This window comes from Pinus tabuliformis, chromosome 9 (genome assembly GCF_031772625.1).
Source record: "Pinus tabuliformis cultivar Carrire ecotype Pingquan chromosome 9, CPIR1, whole genome shotgun sequence".
Classification (NCBI taxonomy): Eukaryota; Viridiplantae; Streptophyta; class Pinopsida; order Pinales; family Pinaceae; genus Pinus; species Pinus tabuliformis.
In genome coordinates, this window is record NC_142307.1 from 1,107,025,835 (window position 1) to 1,107,047,361 (window position 21,527).

Consider the following 21,527-nt stretch of genomic DNA (forward strand, 5'->3'; position numbering starts at 1 on the left):
ATATAATAAGTGGGTTGTAATAATAACAATAAGGGGTTACACTAGTAATGTAGGGGCCTAACATGCCCCTCTCCTTCAAAAAGCATTGTCCTCAATGCTTGAGTAGTTCTTGATGCTTCTATATAAAATTCTTGTCCTCCCATGTTGAATCTTCAGCGGGTAAGTTCTTCCACTTGATGAGATACTATGAAATTGATCGATTTCGCAGTTTTCAGGTTCTTGTTTCTATGACTGCTCTAGGTTCCAATATGATTTTTCCTTTCTCTTCAATTTCTAGCAATACTGTTTGAATTGGGATCTTTTGCAACTTTTGAATAAGTGGCCATACTTCTTCGTCCTTCTTCCAATCATCCCTTGCTTCGTTCATCCAATCTAGTTGGATAATAGAAATAGCATAGAACAATGCTTCCACATCCTCATCCTTGAAGAGTCTTCCCATTCGATAAGGTCGCCATTTTTTAAGTGCATGTAGTATTGCCAACATTTCCTTCTCATAAATAGCTTGCTTGAGATGTAGCAGTAAAAATACCCAATCACCTACATCAAAACATTTTTCACTATGATGTGTATCTACCTGTTGTTTCGTTTGATTTTGTACCGAAGTGGCGTTATCCTTTAAAAGTTGGAGAACTTGTTGTTGATGCTCGATGTGATCTTTCACTGCTTGAACCTTTTTCTTCTTGATATGTCCTTCTATCTCTATAGTTTTAGGAGTGGTAATTTCTTCCAATCCTTTACAAGATATGATCGGATTCATTTATTGATGCTCGATGTGATCTTGCACTTCTTGAACATTTTTCTTCTTGATATGTCCTTATATCTTGATAGTTTGAGGAGTGGTAATTTCAACCAACGAATACAAGATATGGTTGGATTCATTTTTTCTTTCTCGATGTGATCTTTCACTTCTTGCACCTTTTTCTTCTTGATATGTCCTTCTACGTTGAGAGTTTGAGGAGTGGTAATTCTTGGCAATGCTTTACAAGATATGGTCTGATTCATTTCTTCTTTCTCTGGGGTGGGGTCCTGGCATATATCTTCTTCTTTTGATGTTTCTTGATCCTTTTCTTCCTCCTCTTCATATTCTATGTAAAATAATTTCTTCTTAGCACACTTATGACCTTTAGTGCATTTTCTATAACAATTGTAACAAAGCCCTTTTTCTCTTTTTTCTTGCAATTGTTGTGGTGTAACCCTTGTAGGAAGGCTAGGAGAAACAACACTTCTATCTTTATAGTTGTGAGGGGTATGCTTCCCGGTTTCCATAATTTTGCTTTCCACTATGTCACAAAGCCCTTTTACACTTTCTAATTGTTGTGGTGTTGCTCTAAAGAAGGTGTTGCTCTTTGTATCCTCATAATGTGCTATCATTTCCTCCACGAAAATTGACCACGTAATAAGTTGTTTACGAGAACAAAGTCCTTCATACCATAAAAATTGATCTGGTTCTAAATATGAAGATGCAATACATACCTTTTTTAACAGTGTTACACCATGTAGAACAAAATATTGCTCCATCTGAAGTATCCAATTTACTGGATCCTTGCCATCAAACTTCCTCATCTTGCTTTTTCTTGATTTTAGGAGTTCAATCTTGAAACGACTGTAACTTTGTACTTTCTGATCTTTAAGTTCTGAAATTGTGATCTATAAAAGCCCTCTGTGTCCTATTTCCAATGCTACCAGGCTGATCTAAATTGGATTCTCCAAGGAAGAGTTATGCGAAATCTCCCATAGTGACTTGATTATATACTAGTTCAGTGGAGCTAACTTGTACAATGTGCCACGAGTCACTGTTTCGACCTTTGGCTCTAAAAAATATCTACAAGAAACTACAGTCCGTCCTCTTTCTATACATTCTTACTAAATTTCAATCCGATGTTCAGAGAGAAAGTTATGATGATTTTCCCCAGGTTACCTGTTTGGAATGTAATTCAGGAGTCTGGAAAGAGACCAACTTCCTCAGATCATATCTCCACAAATATAGCGTGAAAAGCTCTGAAATTCGGATTCAAGGTTCAACGTGATGTATTCTCAAATGTTTTTTTCTTTTTAGCTTCTGGAACATCACAGAAAAAAAATTATAGAGAAAATGCCACGATGACCTATTTGGAGCAGCGAAACCCTAGAATCCAAAGCTCTGATACCAAATGTTATGAAACCAGCTCAAGAAAAGATAGAAAAGATAGATCAACGCCTTAGAATTGAGCCTCTTCGAGGGGGAAACCTCCTTTACATTACATAAATGAAAAAATTTTGGATGATACAAATGAAAAGACCTCCTTTCAATATATAGGAGTCTAAGGGGTCATAACATAATCAGAGCTGACATAACAATAATAATGTAAGGGCACAATAATAACAATAGTGGGTTTCTATGGGGCACAATAGTTACAATATGAGCACTACATGGGTACATCAATATAATAAGTGAGTTGTACTAATAACAATAAGGGGTTACACTAGTAATATAGGGGCCTAACATTTGTGTTTATCCAGTCTTAACCCATGGCTTTAGTAACTGTGACCCAAGGGCATCTAAGCCATCAAATTCAACTGAGGATCGCACCTGACCTAGGCCACACCATCCCTAAGCTGACGGGATTTTAGAGTTTCTCCTCTCCCTGGCACAAATGCGACATCCTTTGTGAGGTTTGATCCTAGGTTACCTTGCTAACAAGGATCATCCTTAATCGGTTGTGCTAGTGGGACTTTGGAGTGAATCAATCTGAATAAATACATATATTATTGATAAATTAAAAGATGATTACAAATGTGGGGGTCAAGGGATTCAATTTATGACGGTGTCGGGAGTTCGATCAATGGAAAGAGTTTATGAGTATGAGCTTTGTGATAATTTCGTCTTGATTAACAATGGAGAATGCAGGATAAATGAATGATGCCTCCATCAAAGCTATGAAGATACATGAATATTTTCTGCAAGTCATTTATCCGATCTGTTTCACTATGGTGCAAATCACGACCCCCATCTGTTCAAGTGGCCTCCATTATGCCATGAACCGGTGTCATCCCTACTGAGTCGAAGCATACTGCATGGATTGGGGCATGAGCTTTCCGATCTAACCATCTATTTTCTGGATCAACCCATACTCTGGCGAGATTTGGAATCCCTAGCTCTAATTGGCATGGCCCTCAATGGAACATAGATGACCCTTAGTGGGAGATCTCATTTGAGGAACTGGGCGATGATGGTAGTTGATTGGGATACATGAAATTTTACTATATCTACAGCACAACTGACTGCTCACTCCACAAATCCCTACTCTAATTATGATATGGTTGAAATGTTGTATGAAATTTGTAAATGAATATCAGATTAGGGTAATCGATGTGAATCTGACATGCGCTACCTCAAACACCCGATCGAAGGAATAATTTGGGTCGCATTGAAGTTGCGGGTAGAGAACATCTATGGTTATATTCTTTCCACTTAAAAAATATTGTCAACTGTGGTATATACCAACATATCTTCCTCACTCACACTAGATACAAGATCTATGCTCGCAAATGGAAAACCTCCACTGAGAAAATCAAATTCAAATTCCCTAATGGTGACACCTCCAGATCAATGAAGGGTCTTTGCAAATCGTACTATGCATTACACTCTACATCAATACTGGGATCACAATCTTGGGGAAGGAATATGTACACAATGTTCTAGGGTAGAGAATCATTCGCTAGTAGGAGCTTGGGACTACACATAGATTTAGCTTGTGGATGTTGTGAGGTAGAGTACACAATGACTCAAATCTCAAGAAAGCAGTAAGGGTTGGTAGAGAACGTTGGCTTGTAGTAAAAAATATTCGGTCAAATCTTAAAGACCCCATGATAGAACCAGATGAGGTAACACCGATAAATCTCTTTATGGGAACCCTTGAAGGGAGAAGTGTCTGTATAAAGATCAGTTGTTGGGAGGAGATAAAAAATATTAAACATAGGATTGAAGAAAAGATGGGTATACCAGCTAGCCTGCAACTCTTGATCTAAGCAAGGAAAGAACTACAGGAGGAACTCAAGCTACAAAATTATAACATTGGTTGTGACTCAACCATCTTCCTCAATACAAGACTTCTAGGAGGATGTCCTAAGACAAGCTCTAAAGGACCAACCACCTTCAAAGATGTAGTCAAAGGAAAGACAGAGCCACAAAAACAAATAAAACAATGAACCACCACTCTCAGTCCCTACATTGTGGAGCAGATGACTCAGATCCCAGCCTTAACAATTACTCTGCCTGAGGTAAATGAGATCCATAATGATTTTATCTCTAAAGTTGTGATCTGCATATTTAATGGATTCTGGCCCAAACCAGAAGCCCTAAGACAATGGATTTTCTCTATATGGACAAAAAAGTTGTGACATACACTTATGCTCAAAAGGATTCTTCATTGTTATGTTCAATACAACTAAAGACAAGGAATATGCACTGCATGAAGGACCATAGTTTTGTGGTAATGCTGGTCTCTTCATAACACCATGGTTTCCAAATTTTGACTCAAATACCATTGTGGTTTTGAAAATTTCGGTGTGGGTATGACTATATAACTCACCTCTACATTTTTGGCTCCATAAAGTATTAACATTGGAAATTCTCTTGGTAAATTCTTAAAATAAGATTGATATCAACTCACTAAGGATATCTTCACCTTTGCCAAAATATATGTGCAGGTACACCTTAGTCAAGGATTACCATATCACATGCTATTATATCATAACAATCAGCAATGGTCCCAACCCCTGGACTATGAGAATATTGCCTTTAGATGTCACATATGTCTACAAACTGGTCATCTACAAAGTGCCTATCCACAAAACAAAAAAGACATGAAAAAAAGACAACCACAAAAGCCAAAAGAATGGCAGTTTTCTGATACTCAAGAAGTTGATCCAAGGTCATCCATCCCACAATAGAAAAGTGAACAACACACCCCTGGGAAAGAAGTTAGTGGAATCAAAAGAACACATCGATTAGAAGGCTCTGATTATATCGAAGAACTCCCATTAATTACCAAAGGGACTTCGTATCGAGGATACCCCTTCACCTGTTGGTGGCATCCAACGCTGTCAATACCAAGGAAACTTTGAAAAGGTGTTTCTCAGATAAGAATAAAATAAAGGACCCTCCATACATATATTCATCCCTTTATGTGGCCCCATTAAAGAAGCCACAAGGATGAAAACTATTAGACTCCCTTCAATACCAATTCTAGATATGGGGATAGTAAGAGATTGAGGGAAACGAGATAGAATGTAAATAACATCTGCAACCAATTGATGTAGAGAAGAAGACACATCTAGAAAAATATCTTTGTTTATTTCTAACCATGTTCCCTAAAAAATGAGAATAGGTAGGGATTTGAATGGTTTTGTATTCTCGTTTTGTACTCTACCTCTCCACCTCTCCTAAATTTTTTTTCTAGTCCATGAATAATCATGACCAAAAGAAAGAGTCGTATGTGTTATGTATTTTACAAATAAATAGATGGTCAACAAATAGGTGTTCAATGGATTCACCATCATTCTTACAAGGGATGAGCCAACCAAGACGAATCTTATGATTCCTTTGCATCTTGTCGCAGGCAGGCACAATTTTAGTAACGATGTACCACATAAAGAGACAAGATTTTGTCAGACAATTCAGTTTCTAAACACCTTTCCACCATCATTCCCCATCTTTAGTAGAAGATTCCATATTTAGGTGAAGGTACCCCCACCTTTGGAGTGTAAATTCCTATTGAATAATGGACCCAACCCAATTCATTGTGACAATGAAACAATCTTATATGGGTGGCATATAAAGCTTCTAAATATGCTTTCTAGGCATCCCAATATTCCAACCCTATTCGCGAAGCCCTTACAGGTAACCACCCTTAGCACCATACAATAGTCATAGCTGGATTGTTGATATGATCAAGGTGAGAGTACCCATTGTCTTTGAATTGGCCGATTGAGGCCTAAGGTAGGGGATGGGAAATACTACAACCATGCCATGGGTCTTGTCTCAAAAAGTCTTTGTTCCATTACCAACCTTCCAAGTAAGGAAAAAAGAAATAATGTTGAAAGAGTTGAGGAAAACATGTCGAATAATAGATATATTAACCTGAGGTTTATCCCTAAGGCTAATATAATCTTCTAGAGTAAAGGAGTGGATGCACTTCTCATAAACCACCTACGTCCATAAAACTATGAGTAAATATGAGCCTCCAACCACATTTAGCTTCTAGAGCATTTGAGAACAAGACTATACTTTTTGGACACAAAACTCCAATTGCTTTAGAAAGAGAAATCCACACCCAATGAACCCATGGGAGCAAAAATTGATCCATAGTACTAGCCCATAAAAATTTAAAGCATAATCTATAAACTTTTTCTTAAATACCAAGGAGATTGAAGCCACCGACATCTAGAAAATAGAAATGGCCTCCAACCCTGATTTAACCAACACAAATATCCTTTCTCTATATATCCACCTAAGGCACCAAATTTTAAATCATTTTTCAATATTGGCAATTAACCAAGCCCAACCTTCCTTGTAACAATTGGGTTTCATGTATTTTAAGCCAACATCAAACACATGAAATTGAAAGGGAAAAACATTTCTAAGATTCAAATCTTCTATACCAAGAAAAAGTTTGAGTCAAGATAGTTATAATTTTATTTCAAATTAATATTGTTACTAATAGTTATAAAAAATATTTAATATATGAATTAAACATATATACAATGTAACAAAAAAATAACCAGAAAAATAACTTGGAAGTAATGCTTCCATGAGTGTTACATGTGTATTATTCATTATAATTGTGATTTTCTTGGTTATTATCTTAGGATAATTAGATCAACTTTCCTAGGACTTGGATTTCTAGGAAGCCATAATCTATAAGTTATAAATGTAACATCTAATTTTCTATGAAATATTAATGTGATTTATGTTTACATGTGATAAATTCTCACTCGCTCATTTTATTTTTCTAAGTTGGTATCTAAGTTGGAGCTTTGGGATTAATTCCCTACGAGAGGGCCTAGAAATATGAGAGAAATGTGATGGTAATTTATTTTAACAATAGGTTAGTGTAAATGTGTGATTTTTTTGTGTGAATATTTTATTTGTGTGTGGATTGTGGATAGTTGCATGCAAAGGAGAATTGTGAAGATCTAGTGTTATGGATGTTGTGTGAAGTTTGATTGTGGACAGATCTGTTGTGAAGAAGCCAAAATTAGCATAGATCTAGTCATATTGGCATGGATATATAGTTTAAAGTATGTTTTGAAAGTGATTTTTCTAGGCGAACTATAGATACACCATGTGATATCTATGGAAGGGAATTATAAAGATTGGAAGTATCTGCTTGCATTTCTCAAAGGTTTTGAGTAGTGTGAATGCAATGTGGAGAACTAATCATCAAGCCTACTAGGGATCCCTGGTCTCTCTCTAATATTTTAGAAAAATACTCTACAACAATTTATTGTTGATTTCTATATGAAGTTTTAGTGTGTGGTGCACGAATGAAATGGAAGCTAATAATTAGTAGAATATGATCATTTTGTTTGTAAAATTTATATAATGACAAACCAATTATTGAATATAGTATCATAGTATAAGTTAATGTTTCTTGCCATTCTTCGGTGCTTTAAGAACATTAGTTGCAAGTTATATTTGTGTGTATGTAACGTTTTGTATGCCAAAAATGTCAATTTGTATGATTGAATTTTGAATACAATCAATACTTAGACCACTTATCTATATAATTGTTAAAATTATAGTTTGTTGAATTTTTATAGCTGGAAGTAAGTCCATAGAGTGATGTAGTATCGGGTATTTTTCGGGGTATTAAAGAATCATTAATCCTACAAATACATTAATGATGATAAAAAACAATTGCATCTTCAATGGATGAAATGTTATTTCAAAGCTGGTGGTTAAGGAAAGAGAATAGTTTATGAGATTCAAGACCAAGTGTAAGTGCTAATGAAGACTAATGAGAAAAAGATCAATATTATTATTGTAATTTGTGATTTTTATATTTGACATGTAAGCATTAAGGGAGGGACTTGGAACTAATGCTTCCATATGTGTTACATGTGAATTATAGGTTGTAATTGTGAGCTTCTATGTTACTTCTTTAGCTAATGAGATCCACTTTCTTAGGATCTAGATTTCTAGAAATCCATAATCTATAAGCTATATATGTAACCTGTACCTGTCTATGAAATAAAAATGTGATTTTATGTTCGGAGTGTGAACAATGCTCAATTTATTATTTTATTTTTCTAAGTAAACATAATAAGAAGAACAATAAGTAATAAGAGTTTAATAACACAAGTATAATGTCATAACTACTTTTAAAACAATTTTCAAGAATATTGTGACTACTAAAAATATTTTATAGATATTTCATGGAGATTAAATCCCATATAATAATTATCTATTATGAAATTTAAATTATGGAAATCATATTCCAAAATAAACATACTATTTAATGTAATAAACATGACTCTAAATGCAATTGGAATTAAGAATCCTCAACCTTATTTTCTTAAAAAAAATTAATATTTACCTTTAACATAGCAATTTTTTTTTCAAGTGATCTGTGTTTATCCAGGCTTAACCCATGGCTTGAGAAACTGTGACCCAAGGGCATCTAAGCCATCAAATTCACCCGAGGATCACACCTGACCTGGGCCACACCATCCCTAAGCTGACGAGATTTTAGAGTGTCTCCTCTCCCTGGCACAGATGCAACATCCTTTGTGAGGTTTGATCCTAGGTTGCCTTGCTAACAAGGCTCATCCTCAATTGGTTGTGCTAGTGGGACTTTGGAGTGAATCAATCTGAATAAATACATATATTATTGATAAATTGAAAGATGATTACAAATGTGGGGGTCAAGGGATTCAATTTATGACGGTGTCGGGAGTTCGATCAATGGCGAGGTTTTATGAGTATGAGCTCTGCGATAGTGTCGTCTGGATTAACAATGGAGAATGTAGGATAGACGATCGGTGCCTCCACCGAAGCTATGAAGATACATGCATATTTCTGCAAGTCATTTATCCGATCTGTTTCACTATGGTGCAGATCACGCCCCCCATCTGTTCAAGTGGCCTCCATTATGCCATGAACGGATGTCATCCCCACTGAGTTGAAGCATACTGCATGGATTGGGTCATGAGCTTTCTGATCCAACCATCTATTTTGTAGATCAACCCCCACTCTGGCCAGATCTGGAATCCCTAGCTCTGATTGGCGTGGCCCTCAATGGAACATAGATGACCCTTAGTGGGAGATCTCATTTGAGGAACTGGGCGATGATGGTAGTTGATTGGGATACATGAAATTTTGCTATATCTACAGCACAACTGACTGCTCACTCCACAAATCCATACTCTAATTATGATATGGTCGAAATGTTGTATGAAATTTGTAAATGAAGATCGGATCGGGGCAATCGATGTGAATCTGACATGCGCTACCTCAAACACCCGATCGACAGAATAATTTGGGTCACATTGAAGTTGCGGGTAGAGAAGATCTATGGTTATTTTCTTTCCACTTAAAAAATATCATCAACTGTGGTATATACCAAAATATCTTCCTCACTCATACTGGATACAAAATCTATGCTTACAAATGGAAAACCTCCACTGAGGAAATCAAATTCAAATTCCCTGATGTTGACACCTCCAGATCAATGAAGGTTCTTTCTAAATCGTACTATGCATTACATTCTACATCAATACTGGCATCAAAATCTCGGGGAAGGAATATGTACACAATGTTCTAGGGTAGAGAATCATTCGCTATTGCAGGAGCTTGGGACTGCACATAGATTTAGCTTGTGGATGCAGTGAGACAGAGTACACAATGACTCAGATCTCAAGAAAGCACCAAGGGTTGGGCGAGAACGTTGCCTTGTAGTCAACAATCTTCGGTCAGATCTTGAAGACCCCATGATAGAACCACATGAAGGAACACCGAGAAATCTCTTTATGAGAACCCTCGAAGGGAGAAGTGTCTGTATAAATATTAGTTGTTCGGAGGAGATAAAAAATATTAAACATAGGATTGAAGAAAATATGGGTATACCAGCTAGCTTGCATCTCCTGATCTAAGAAAGGAAAGAAATACAGGAGGAAATCAAGCTACAAAATTTTAACATTGGTTGTGACTCAACCATCTTCCTCAATAAAAGACTTCTAGGAGGATGTCCTGAGACAAGCTCTAAAGGACCAACCACCTTTAAAGATGTAGTTAAAGGAAAGACAGAGCCACAAAAAAAAAACAAAAGAATGAACCACCACTCTCGGTCCCTATATTTCAGAGAGGATGACTGAGATCCCAACCTTAACAATTACTCTGCCTGAGGTAAATGAGATCCATAATGATTTTATCTTTAAAGTTGTGATCTACATATTTAATGGATTCTGGCCCAAACCAGAAGCCCTAAGACAATGGATTTTCTCCATATGGATAAAAAATTGTGACATACACTTATGCTCAAAAGGTTTCTTCATTGTTAAGTTCGACACAACTAAAGACAAGGAATATGCACTGCATGAAGGACCATAGTTTTGGGGTAATGTGGGTCTCTTCATAACACCATGGTTTCCATATTTTGACTCAAATACCATTGTGGTTTCCAAAATTCTGGTGTGGGTACATCTATATAACTTACCTCTACATTTTTGGCACCATAAAGTATTAAAATTGGAAATTCTCTTGGTAAATTCTTAAAAGAAGATGGAGATCGACTCACTAAGGATATCTTCACCTTTGCCAGAATCTATGTGGAGGTACACCTTAGTCAAGGATTACCAGATCACATGCTATTATATCATAACAATTAGCAATGGTCCCAACCCCTGGACTATGAGAATACCGCCTTTAGATGCCGCATATGTCTAAAAATTGGTCATCTACAAAGTACCTATTCACAAAACAAAAAAAAAATGAAAAAAAGTCAACCACAAAAGCCAAAAGGATGGTAGTTTTAAGATACATAAGAAGTTCATCCGAGGTCATCCATCCCACAACAGTAAAGTGAACAACACACCCCTGGGAAAGAAGTTAGTGGAAGAAAAAGAACACATGGATTAGAAGGCTTTGATTTTAACAAAGAACTCCCATTAATTACCAAAGGGACGCAAATGTCTATTGTTACATCCACACCCAACACTGGTAGTTGGCAAAAAGTGGAAAAAAAAGAAAGGTAAAAAAGAATAGATTAGTCTTTTAGATTATCTATAGATCCTTAGAAATTAGGACATGATTATTATGCATATTCTTATTAGCATCTACAACATGTAATTTTTCTCATTATGAATAAAATTACGATTTTTCCTTGGGGAAAAATGATTACAAATGTGGGAGGGCCCTGGCTTAAATACTACCTTGGGTGCCTCTTGGTGAATGGACATGATCTTTGATCATGCCATTTTCCTAATTAATTACTAATTACAGACTTGATTAATTTTTATATAACATTTCCTTCCTCTTGAAATGATTCTTTGTCCTTAAACAATACGTAATGACGAGTGTTGTTGACAAAACACTTTTGTCTCCCAAGAAGCTTCTTCTTCTAGTAAGTACTTCCACTTGATCAGGTATTCTTTGATTACTCATGATCACAACCTTTTTTTCCTGATGGATATAATACCTTCTGGTTCTAGAATGACCCTTCCTTCATCATCTAAAGTTGGAAGTGTTGTTTGTGTTGATTGATGTTCGCCAAATGCCTTTTTAAGGCAGGATACATGGGAAACATTGTGAACATGAATTTTATCAGGAAGGCTTAAATTGTATGCTGCTTGGCTGATCTTTTTGTTCATCTGTTACGGTCCATAAAACCTTGGTGCCAATTTTTTTTCCCCTTTTTTTTTAAGGACATATGCTTGTAAGGCTGAAGTTTAACAAATACCCATTCTCCAACTTCAAATTCTCTCTATGTTTTGTTTAGGTCAACTTGCTACTTCATATGATTTCTTACATTATTTAGATTTTATTTTAGAGTTTGGATGACTTTTTAGGTTTCTTCTAATTGGTCTTTAACAATTGGAAGTTTTGTCTCGATGATAGCAAATTCCTTCCATTTCAGAGGTTCGTAACAGTAAAGATCTTGAAATGGATTCATTTTCACCTACGTGTGGTAATTATAATTGTACCACCATTCAGTGAGATGTAATCACCGAGCCCACTTATTTTGTTTATCTATGGCATAAAAATGTAGCTAGGCTTCTAAACATTTATTGACAACCTCTATTTGGCCATCTGTTTGATGAAGGTAGGTTGAACTCATGTTGAGGTAGGTTCCTATATGTTTGAAAAATTCCTTCCAAACATTGCCCTTGAATTTTGCATATTTATCACTTACAATGACCTTGGGAAATCCATGTAATTTGTGAACAAATATCTCAGTGATTTGTTTTGCTGAGTCTGCTTTCCTCATTCTAATAAAGTGAGAATACTTGGTGAGTCTATCGACTACTACAAGAATTTTATCCTTACCATCAGACACATGTAAACCTTCAATAAAGTCCATTTATGTTTCCTCCCATTTATGATTCAGGATATTTAAAGGATGAAGTAGTCCAGGTGTGATAATATTTTTAGTTTTATTCCTCTGACATTTATCTCATTCTCCTACATATTTTTTAATATAATTAATCATTCCCTTCCAAACAAAATGACTGGCATGCATTATAGTAGGTTTTAAATAATCCTACATGTCCAACTGATAGTGAATCATGTGACTCTTTGAGAGCCTTGGATTTAAATTTGGAATTTGAACTCAGATAAATTCTTGCCTTGTACCATAGAATATCATTTTTCCATTCAAATTTGGAATTCTGAGGAAGGTTATTGATTATAGCACTTGTTTCTGTATCTTTTGCATATTCACTTCGAATCTCATTCATCCATTCGGGAACAACAATTGAAACTGCAAGTAATGATGGTTCTTCATCTTTCCTAGACAGAGAATCAGATACTACATTATCTTTCCCTTTCTTATGTAATATATCTATGTCAAAGGAAGTGATTTTTTTGATCCATTTTTGTTGCTCTATAGATAGCGTTTTCTACTAGAGGAAATGTTGAAGATTATTATGATCTGTTCGTATTAAGAACTTACTTCCCAAGAGATGTTGTCTCCACTTGACAAATGCGTGAATAATAGAAATAATTTCCTTATTGTATAGACTTGATACATTCTTTCTTATTAAGCTTCCTACTTTCAAACATGATTGGGTGACCATCCTGCATTAGTACTGCTCCTATGCCAAAACCTAAAGCATCACACTCAATTACAAATGGTTTTGAGAAATCTAGAGTTTCCAATATAGGGGCATTAGACATAACTTTCTTCAAGTCTTCGAAACACTTTTCTGCTTCATCATTCCATCGAAATGAGTTTTTCTTTAGAAGCTTCATTAGGGGTGTAGTTATATGGGCATAGTTTTTAATAAATCTTTGATAATACCCAGTCAATCCTAAGAATCCTCTTAGCTTAGAGATATTAACTGGTTTGGGCCATTCCTTTATAGCCTTGATATTATTAGGATCTACTTTTACTCCTTTCTCCGATATTATATGTCCGAGATACTCTAATTCTTCTTTTCCAAAAGTGCATTTGGAATACTTGGCATATAACTGATGCTCTTCTAATACAGTAAGAACTTGATCCAAATGTTGTAGGTGCTCCTTCCATGTTTTAATATAAACTAGAATGTCATCAAAGAACACTAACACAAACTTCCTTATATATGGGCAGAATAGCTCATTCATAGTAGCTTGGAATGTTGCTAGTGCATTGGTTAAACCAAAAGGCATTACATTAAAATCATAATGGCCTTCATGTGTTCGGAATGTAGTTTTTGCTATGTATTCCAAGCTTATTCTGATTTGGTAATACCCTGACCCTAAGTCCAATTTTGAAAAGTATTTAGCTCCATGTAGTTCATCCAACATTTCATCGATAAAAGGGATTGAAAACTTGTTTTAATTGTTATTTTGTTTAGTCCTCGATAATTGGCACATAATCTAAACAATCCATCTTTCTTTCGACATAATACAACTGGAGCAACATAAAGACTTCTATTTTTTGTGATAATGCCACATTTTAAAATATCATGGACTAATCTTTCAATTTCAGATTTTTTGATGATGTGGATATCAATACAGTTTGATGTTTATGGGATTTGATCTTGATTTGACTTTGATTGTATGCTCGATTTCTCTTTTAGGAGGAAACTTCATTGGAAGGTCTTGGAACACCTTATCATGGTTTTGAATTAGTTCTTGAACTTTAAGTGACTCTTCTTTAATCATTTTTGAAGTTAGCATTTCTAATTGATGAAAATACACTAGATAAGTTGGTGCTCCCTTCCAAATCATTTTCATCATCTCAGATGATGATACAATTTTATTCGCATGGGCTTGGAACCCATATAACTTGTATTTCTTCCCTTCCCATTTAAATTTTATAAATTTCTTTTGATGGTTGGTAGAGTAAGTGCCTAGGGTCTGAAGCCATTGGATACCTAGGATCACATCCACTCCTCCTAATGGTACAATGTAGAACGAAGATTCTAGATTATAGTCTTGAATCTATAATTTGACTTTATGGCATTTCCCTACTTTATCAATTTTGTTACCGTCAACTACCATAACCTTCATGTTAGGCATGGGAAATGTGAAAATTTTGAGTATTTTCGCCATATTTGAGTCTAAAACGTTGTGGGTTCTACCGGTATCGATCAAAACCATTACATTGTTATTCTTGATATGTCCTTTTAACTTTAATGTCTAGGGTTGCGACATATCTGTCATGGCTGATAATGACACTTGTGGAATATTCTCATTATTTGGTTCTAGAGAAATATCTGAAGAATCTTCAGTTTCTTCTATGTCTATTGCTTCACTGTCTGAACCCTTAGTTTCTTCACATTTATACAGGTTCTTGGTTTCTTTTCCTTTAGCACACCTATGTTTAGGGTCCCATTTTTCACCACAACATTTGCACTTTCCCTCTTTCATTCTTTGCATTTCCAAGTTAGTTTTTTCTCCTTCACTAAGATGTGGTGGAACATATTTTGTGTTATCCATGTTCACATCTTGGGAAAATATACGTCTTGAAAATACTCTTTCAAATTTTTTCCACTACATATTTTCGTGCTTCTTTCAGTAGCTTTTTCCTTTTGTCTTTCTACTTCTATACAAGTGATGTCATGAATTTCAAGCTTAGCCTGGAGATGGGGTTTAAGTCCCATGGTGTATGATTGAATGAGACACGTTTATGACAACCCAGGTACTCATGTAGCTAAATTTTCCCATTCTCGAGTGTATTCGTCCACGTCTCCATTTTGTTGCAGTCTGGTGAGTGTCATGAAGAACTCTTCTTCCTTGACACCTTGGAACCTTTTAAGGAATGCATTGTTGAATTTCCTCCAACTGATAGCAAGTGTCATCTTTTTCCAGCACATATACCAATTATATGCTTCACCTTCCATTTTCATGGATGCATGTCGATCTTTTCATCATCATTATCAATATCGTAAATCTCAAAATATTCTTCTGATTTATTGAACTATGCAACGCTGCACTTCTCATTACCATTAAATTTGGAGAGCCCAAGATTTTCTCTTTGTTGATATGTAGCAACTGGTGGAGTGAAGAAGTGGTATTGATTTGCGAGCTGCATATTTGAGTAATATTGATTCCAAAGCTACATATTTTGAAAATTTATGTTACTATTTTGTTGATGGGGCATGGATGATGATTTTGGAGACTCAGGTTTCTCATGTGAGTCTGACGAGTTTGATGTATCCAAAGAATTGAGATCTTGAGTAGCTTCATTATCCTAGGGTATTTGATTGAGTGTAATATTCAATTTGTCAGAAATACAGGTCAACATCACCATTGCTTGATAATGATTTCAATTCACCATATCTGAAAGGATTGCATGATCCTTTTTAAATTTAGTACTGTTCTTCTTGAGCTAACTCTAGATTCTTTTTTATGTATCCTGGAGCTCCTCGATTTATTTTCCATGTCAAGTCACATTAGTCTCAAGATCTATCAATATTTTATTGAAATCATCCATCGACATTGACGAAGTCATTTCTCAGGTATGTGGTGGTGTATATTTATCTAGCTTAACCCTTTTTCTTAACTTGATCCTTTTTTTTTAAATTAACTTGTATAGTTAATATTTATATAATTTATTAATTAGTTATAAAAAATATATAATAATATTATATAACCAACTATATAATAAAATGTATATATATGGTTTAGATAGGTTAATAAATTAAAATTTATAACTATATATAGTCAGGGTTGCAAAGGCATGTTGGTCGAGAAGGGACAGGTTGGTCGGAAGGAACACAAATATGATAGGGAAAATATGACGGGAAGCATGCTGAAATGATGAATATGAAAGGTAGAATGATGGTCGAATGGGGTTGGAACACAAATAGATGGTCGGGAGACATTGCAGGCAACAATTGAAGACAGGCATGGTCGGGGAATAGGTAAGGCAACAACAAAAAGGGATGAGTGACACAATGGGGTGGAGGTTCGACACGGTGAGTAGTGTGAGGACCGAGTGGATAGGCATAACCATGACGAACATGAGAGTATAGGGACAATGACAGTCAAAGTAAAATGATGGCAACAGGTCGAGCAACAATAGAGTCCCGAGGAGTGAGCTTGCTCTGATACCAAATTGAGTGAATCACTCTGAATAAATACATATATTATTAATAAATTGAAAGATGATTACAAATGTGGGAGGCCCCTGGCTTAAATACTGCCTTGGGTGCCTCTTGGTGAATGGATCATGCCCTTTGCCTAATTAATTACTAATTACAGACTTGATTAATTTTTATATAACAGACTTGACCAACATAGCATTAAGTTAACCTAATCTCATTTGAAAATTAAACTAATGTAACACTCCCTTAGACTCAATCCTCTGTTATAACTATTAAAAATATTATATAAATATTGAATAAAACTTAAATCTATATAATATACCTAATAATTATTAATTACAATATTAGTCAGCTAACGGAAAGAAAGGAGAAAGGAGGGTTGGGGCTGAGGGACCCTGAAGTTCTCAACAGAGTCTTGGGAGCCAAACTATGGTGGCGATGGCTCAGAGGGGGAAATGATCTCTGGAAAACCATATGGAAGACAAAATACAGAATGCCTGACTCTCCGGTCGAGATCCTAAGACAGAAGGAAACTCCCAAAGGCTCCACAATTTGGGAATTAGCCTGTCAGAACAGGGATCTGGTGGAAAAACATACTTTCTGGGAAATCCGGGGGGGAGAAGAGGCCAATTTCTGGGAAGACAGGTGGCAACAAAGAGAAAGATTGAGTAGACTTCAGAACCTTCACCAGATTCGGGGCAGAATTGAAGGAGACAGAACCTGTGTAAGAGATTACTGGAAGGTAAATGATATGGAAGAGGGATGGAGAGTTTGGGTAGACCCGGTAGAGTGGGACCGAGAGCTTAGCACAGACCTCCAAGAAGCTTACAGGAAAGAAGTTGGATCTAGGAAAATCAGAGCTCGTAATGGCAAGGATATCCTCAGGTGGGGGAATTCCATGAAAGGTTTGTTTACAACCAAGGAGGCTTACTACCTAATGGATACTCAAAACAGAGGTGATAGGAATTTGGATTGGAAAACAATATGGGAAAGCAATTTGTGGCCGAAAGTGTCCATTTTCGCTTGGCTGGCCTCTAAGAACAAAATCCTAACCTGGGATCGTATTCAGAAAAAGGGATTCAATGGCCCTTCGAGATGTTACCTGTGCAACAATGATGGAGAGACTAGGGATCATCTATTGGTCAACTGTCCGTTTGCAGAGAAACTGTGGACGAACACCAAACGAACTTTCAATAAATCTGGAATAAATATCAGAGAATTTAATGAACTGGTTTTTCAATGGAGTAAGGAAACCTTTCAATGCAGAGTTATCCAGAGGGCATGGAATCTTATCTTTGGATTTATACTCTAGATGGTCTAGAAGGAGAGAAATCGGAGGGTATTTCAGAATTCCACTAAGGAACCAGAGGTAATTTGGGAACGGGTGGTCGAGATAATGCGAGAAACAATCTTAGTTGATAAGTGGGAGGGAGAAGACTGGAAGGCGAACCAGGTAGAACAAGGAATCCTGAGCAAATTAAATTTAAAATTTGAGATGGTCCATGTTAAGCATACGGGTCGTCACGGTATGAGGATTCAAAGCCCTGATAAATTCAGGTATCCTAGAGATCACTTCGTTAAGCTTAACTTCGACGGGGCCTCGAAGGGGAACCCAGGCGAAGCTGGCTTTGGTGGCATCTTCAGAGACAACAATAACCAAGTAAGGTGGATATTTGCAGATTGGGGAGGCGAGATGACTAATAACGAGGCCGAGTTCTGGGCTTTGCATCAAGGATTACGGATTGTTATAAGAAATGGCTACACTAATCTGGAAATCACAGGTGACTCGCAGATTGCAGTGGACATGCTGAGGAGGCTTAACAATGGGCGAGGATGGGAGAAAGTCACTAATAGCTGGCGGACTGCGGGCATTGTTTAGGAAATTGCAGATCTTTTAAAACGAATTGAATACAGAATAATAAATCATGTTCGAAGGAGAGGGAACCAGGCAGCGGATTGGCTGGCCAATTGGGGCTGCAGGGGACGTGGCAGCACGATTGACAGTCAGTGGAGAGCCGTGGAGGGGAACAGGGAGTGGAAGGAGCTGGCGGACATCATAAAGGCTGATCATGATCAAGCCACCGACGGAAATACATGGATCAGTGAGCTGGATCAATAAAAGGAAGTGGAGATCCCGAATTATGAACATTGTTCAATCGGGCCCGGATAAAGATATCATAACAGATTACAGGGTATATGATCAGAAGTTACGAGGTAGTACAGCGACGGCGGGAGGGGCGAATGGTCAGGAGTACACACAAGGTGAGGCAATTAATGCTCGAGACATTAGAGGAGATGGGAGCGGTTCGTCAGACTTCACAGCAGAGGAAATTAATAGAGGAATGATGGTCGAAGGCAGCGGCATATCGGAAATCTACCGGCGGCAATCGGAAGTTGAACCAAGGTGGTACCCCGAGGACAGAAAAATGCTATATAACCAAAGCAGGACGAAAGCAAAATCATTATGTGATTTCCTAATTTGGGGAGGTTCGGAGATTGCAGTTGAGGGGAAGCAGCGAAAAACTAAGGCCTTTGAAAACCAGGGATCTTTGTGCGACAGAGCCACGGGTAACATGGAAACCAGGCAAAATTTTAGAGGAACAGAGGAGCAGCATAATGCAGAGGTGGAGAACAGGAGCAGGAAGGGTAAAGACATTCTGAAGGTCGAGCAACCGTTCAAGATCTGGGATGTTGAGGATGATTCGGAAGAGGATTTGGCTCCTGGCGAGGGGAGTGAGCGCCCTTATCCTCAGGAGAGCTCTGCAGACGATGAACATCCGCGGATGGGGGAGGACCACCCCGTGTCGCCGGGTTTGAAGGTCCGACGGTATGGCTTGAGGAAACGAAGCAGGACTCCCAGTAGAGGAGGGGACTTGGAGCGGAAAAGAGGCCGAGGGCAGAGGAAGAAAACGCAGGAGGAGGGGGAGAACTCCAGGCACGACCAGAATAAGGATAAAAAACAAAAGAGGACTGTGAATCACAGGATTTGAAGGGCTGAACAGGCTTATTATCGCAACTCCAATCCTGCTGTGCGAAGAATCATGCAGTATCTAGAAGAGGAATCGTTACAGGATCAATTTGCAGAGGAGATGGAAGAGTGGGAGTTTCTGCTCCATGACCCTGGTCACACCAGGGGGCGAATGTCATTGTTCAAACAGTCTCTGCATATCTATTGGGTGATGAAGGGGCTAATGGCAAAGGCTCTTGAGCAAGTGGCAAAGGAGATGGTAGAGTTGGCCCAAGAAAATCCTGACATTCGCAGAGAGTTAAGCTTCATTCGCATAGCAGTGGCGAGACAGGAGGAGAAGCTAGATGCAATCCAGCAAATGCTGAAGCGGGACCATCCAGAACCAGCGGGAGTAGCCAACCAGCAACCAGATATGGATAACGATTGATATAAGATATGTTTAGAAACTGTAATAGTTTTTTTGGTTATGGCTTTTTACATGTTATAGATAGAGAAAAGCAAGTAGTGCAGATTAGTAGTATTAGTAAGTCACAGGACTGCCTCGTTTATATAGCTAAGACTACTAGACTGTGGACCTTCTATTTTTGGGCTGCAATTAAAAACTATAGGTGGATTTCTGACCCGGTTTCCCCATGTGGGCGGGCTGCAACATTTTTGAACTGATGTAATGTTCTGTTGATCAAGTAATAGAAAGAGTACCATCCTAGCTTACAAAGAAAATAAAATTATTAATTACAATATTAAAATTCTAGAATTCTTATTCCAATAACAAACATGTGTATAACAAGCCTATCAAGGTTAATGGTATTAAAAACCTTGGGTTGTCTTCTTCGATGAGAGTGTTTCTTACCTTTAACGTAGCATTAATTTTGCCTAATCTTGAAACTATCATAATAGTCAAAACACACCATTTGTCACATATCATTGTTTAACTAAAATCCACCTTCCAAAAAAACAACACGACACAATTTTTCCTTTCCTTAGTCTATAAATTTCTTACAACTACTTTCCTTTAACATCACCTACTATATAAAATGTTTGAGAAGGAATTTTTGAGCTTAGTAAGATATCTCTTAATCTCTAGAAAACTTATGTTCACCTAAATAATTGAAATTTATATAAATATTATTGCGTCGAGAGGCCCATTCTACAACCCAATATGGGGGCGATGTGTGATTACATCCATGCTCAACCTAGAGTTGACATGTATCCCTCTTAAAATAAATAAAAAATGTTCAATAAATAGGAAAGAAATGTCGGTTATAATTAAAAACAAAAATGGATATACATGTTTAGTTATTTTTAATTAAAAACATTATAAAACATCAATAATCCTAACCTCACTACGGTCACTCGATTTGTTGTTGTGCCGAGAGGTGCTCTCCAACCCGATATGGAAGACAAGCCTAGTATGTAAGAGATGTTGTAATTTCCCCTCCTGTCCCATTAAAAATTTTGATTTGGTCAAATTACATAAAAAATAAAGTAAAGAAATGAAATTAATTATAATTATAATTATAATTGTAAATGTAATTATAATTATAATTAATAATTAAACCAACCTAGATACATCTTAACTTGGGATCTACCAAGCACCAAGAGAGATCAAATATCTTGAGGTGCAAACCTATTTTAGAGTGAAAAGAGATTTGATCCCTCTCGACGCTTGGTAGATCTAGAGTTAAGATGGATCTAGGCTTTTTGATATAACAACTGAATGTGGTAAAGATATTTCACTCACTCTCGGTCATAAATAATATATTTCGATGTCCACATGAGATAATATAATTCCATATCAATTTTTTTGTTGTAAGATTGGTAGGAC

At 36.8% G+C, this 21,527-nt stretch overlaps 1 protein-coding gene across 1 annotated transcript; it reads left to right on the plus strand.

Moving 5' to 3' along the window:
* The first annotated feature begins 17,227 nt into the window (after positions 1-17,227).
* Positions 17,228-18,046, plus strand: LOC149152532 (uncharacterized). Its single transcript, XM_089443511.1, has one exon. The coding sequence runs from the start codon at positions 17,228-17,230 to the stop codon at positions 18,044-18,046; it is 819 nt and encodes a 272-aa protein (XP_089299637.1).
* Positions 18,047-21,527: the final 3,481 nt, after the last annotated feature.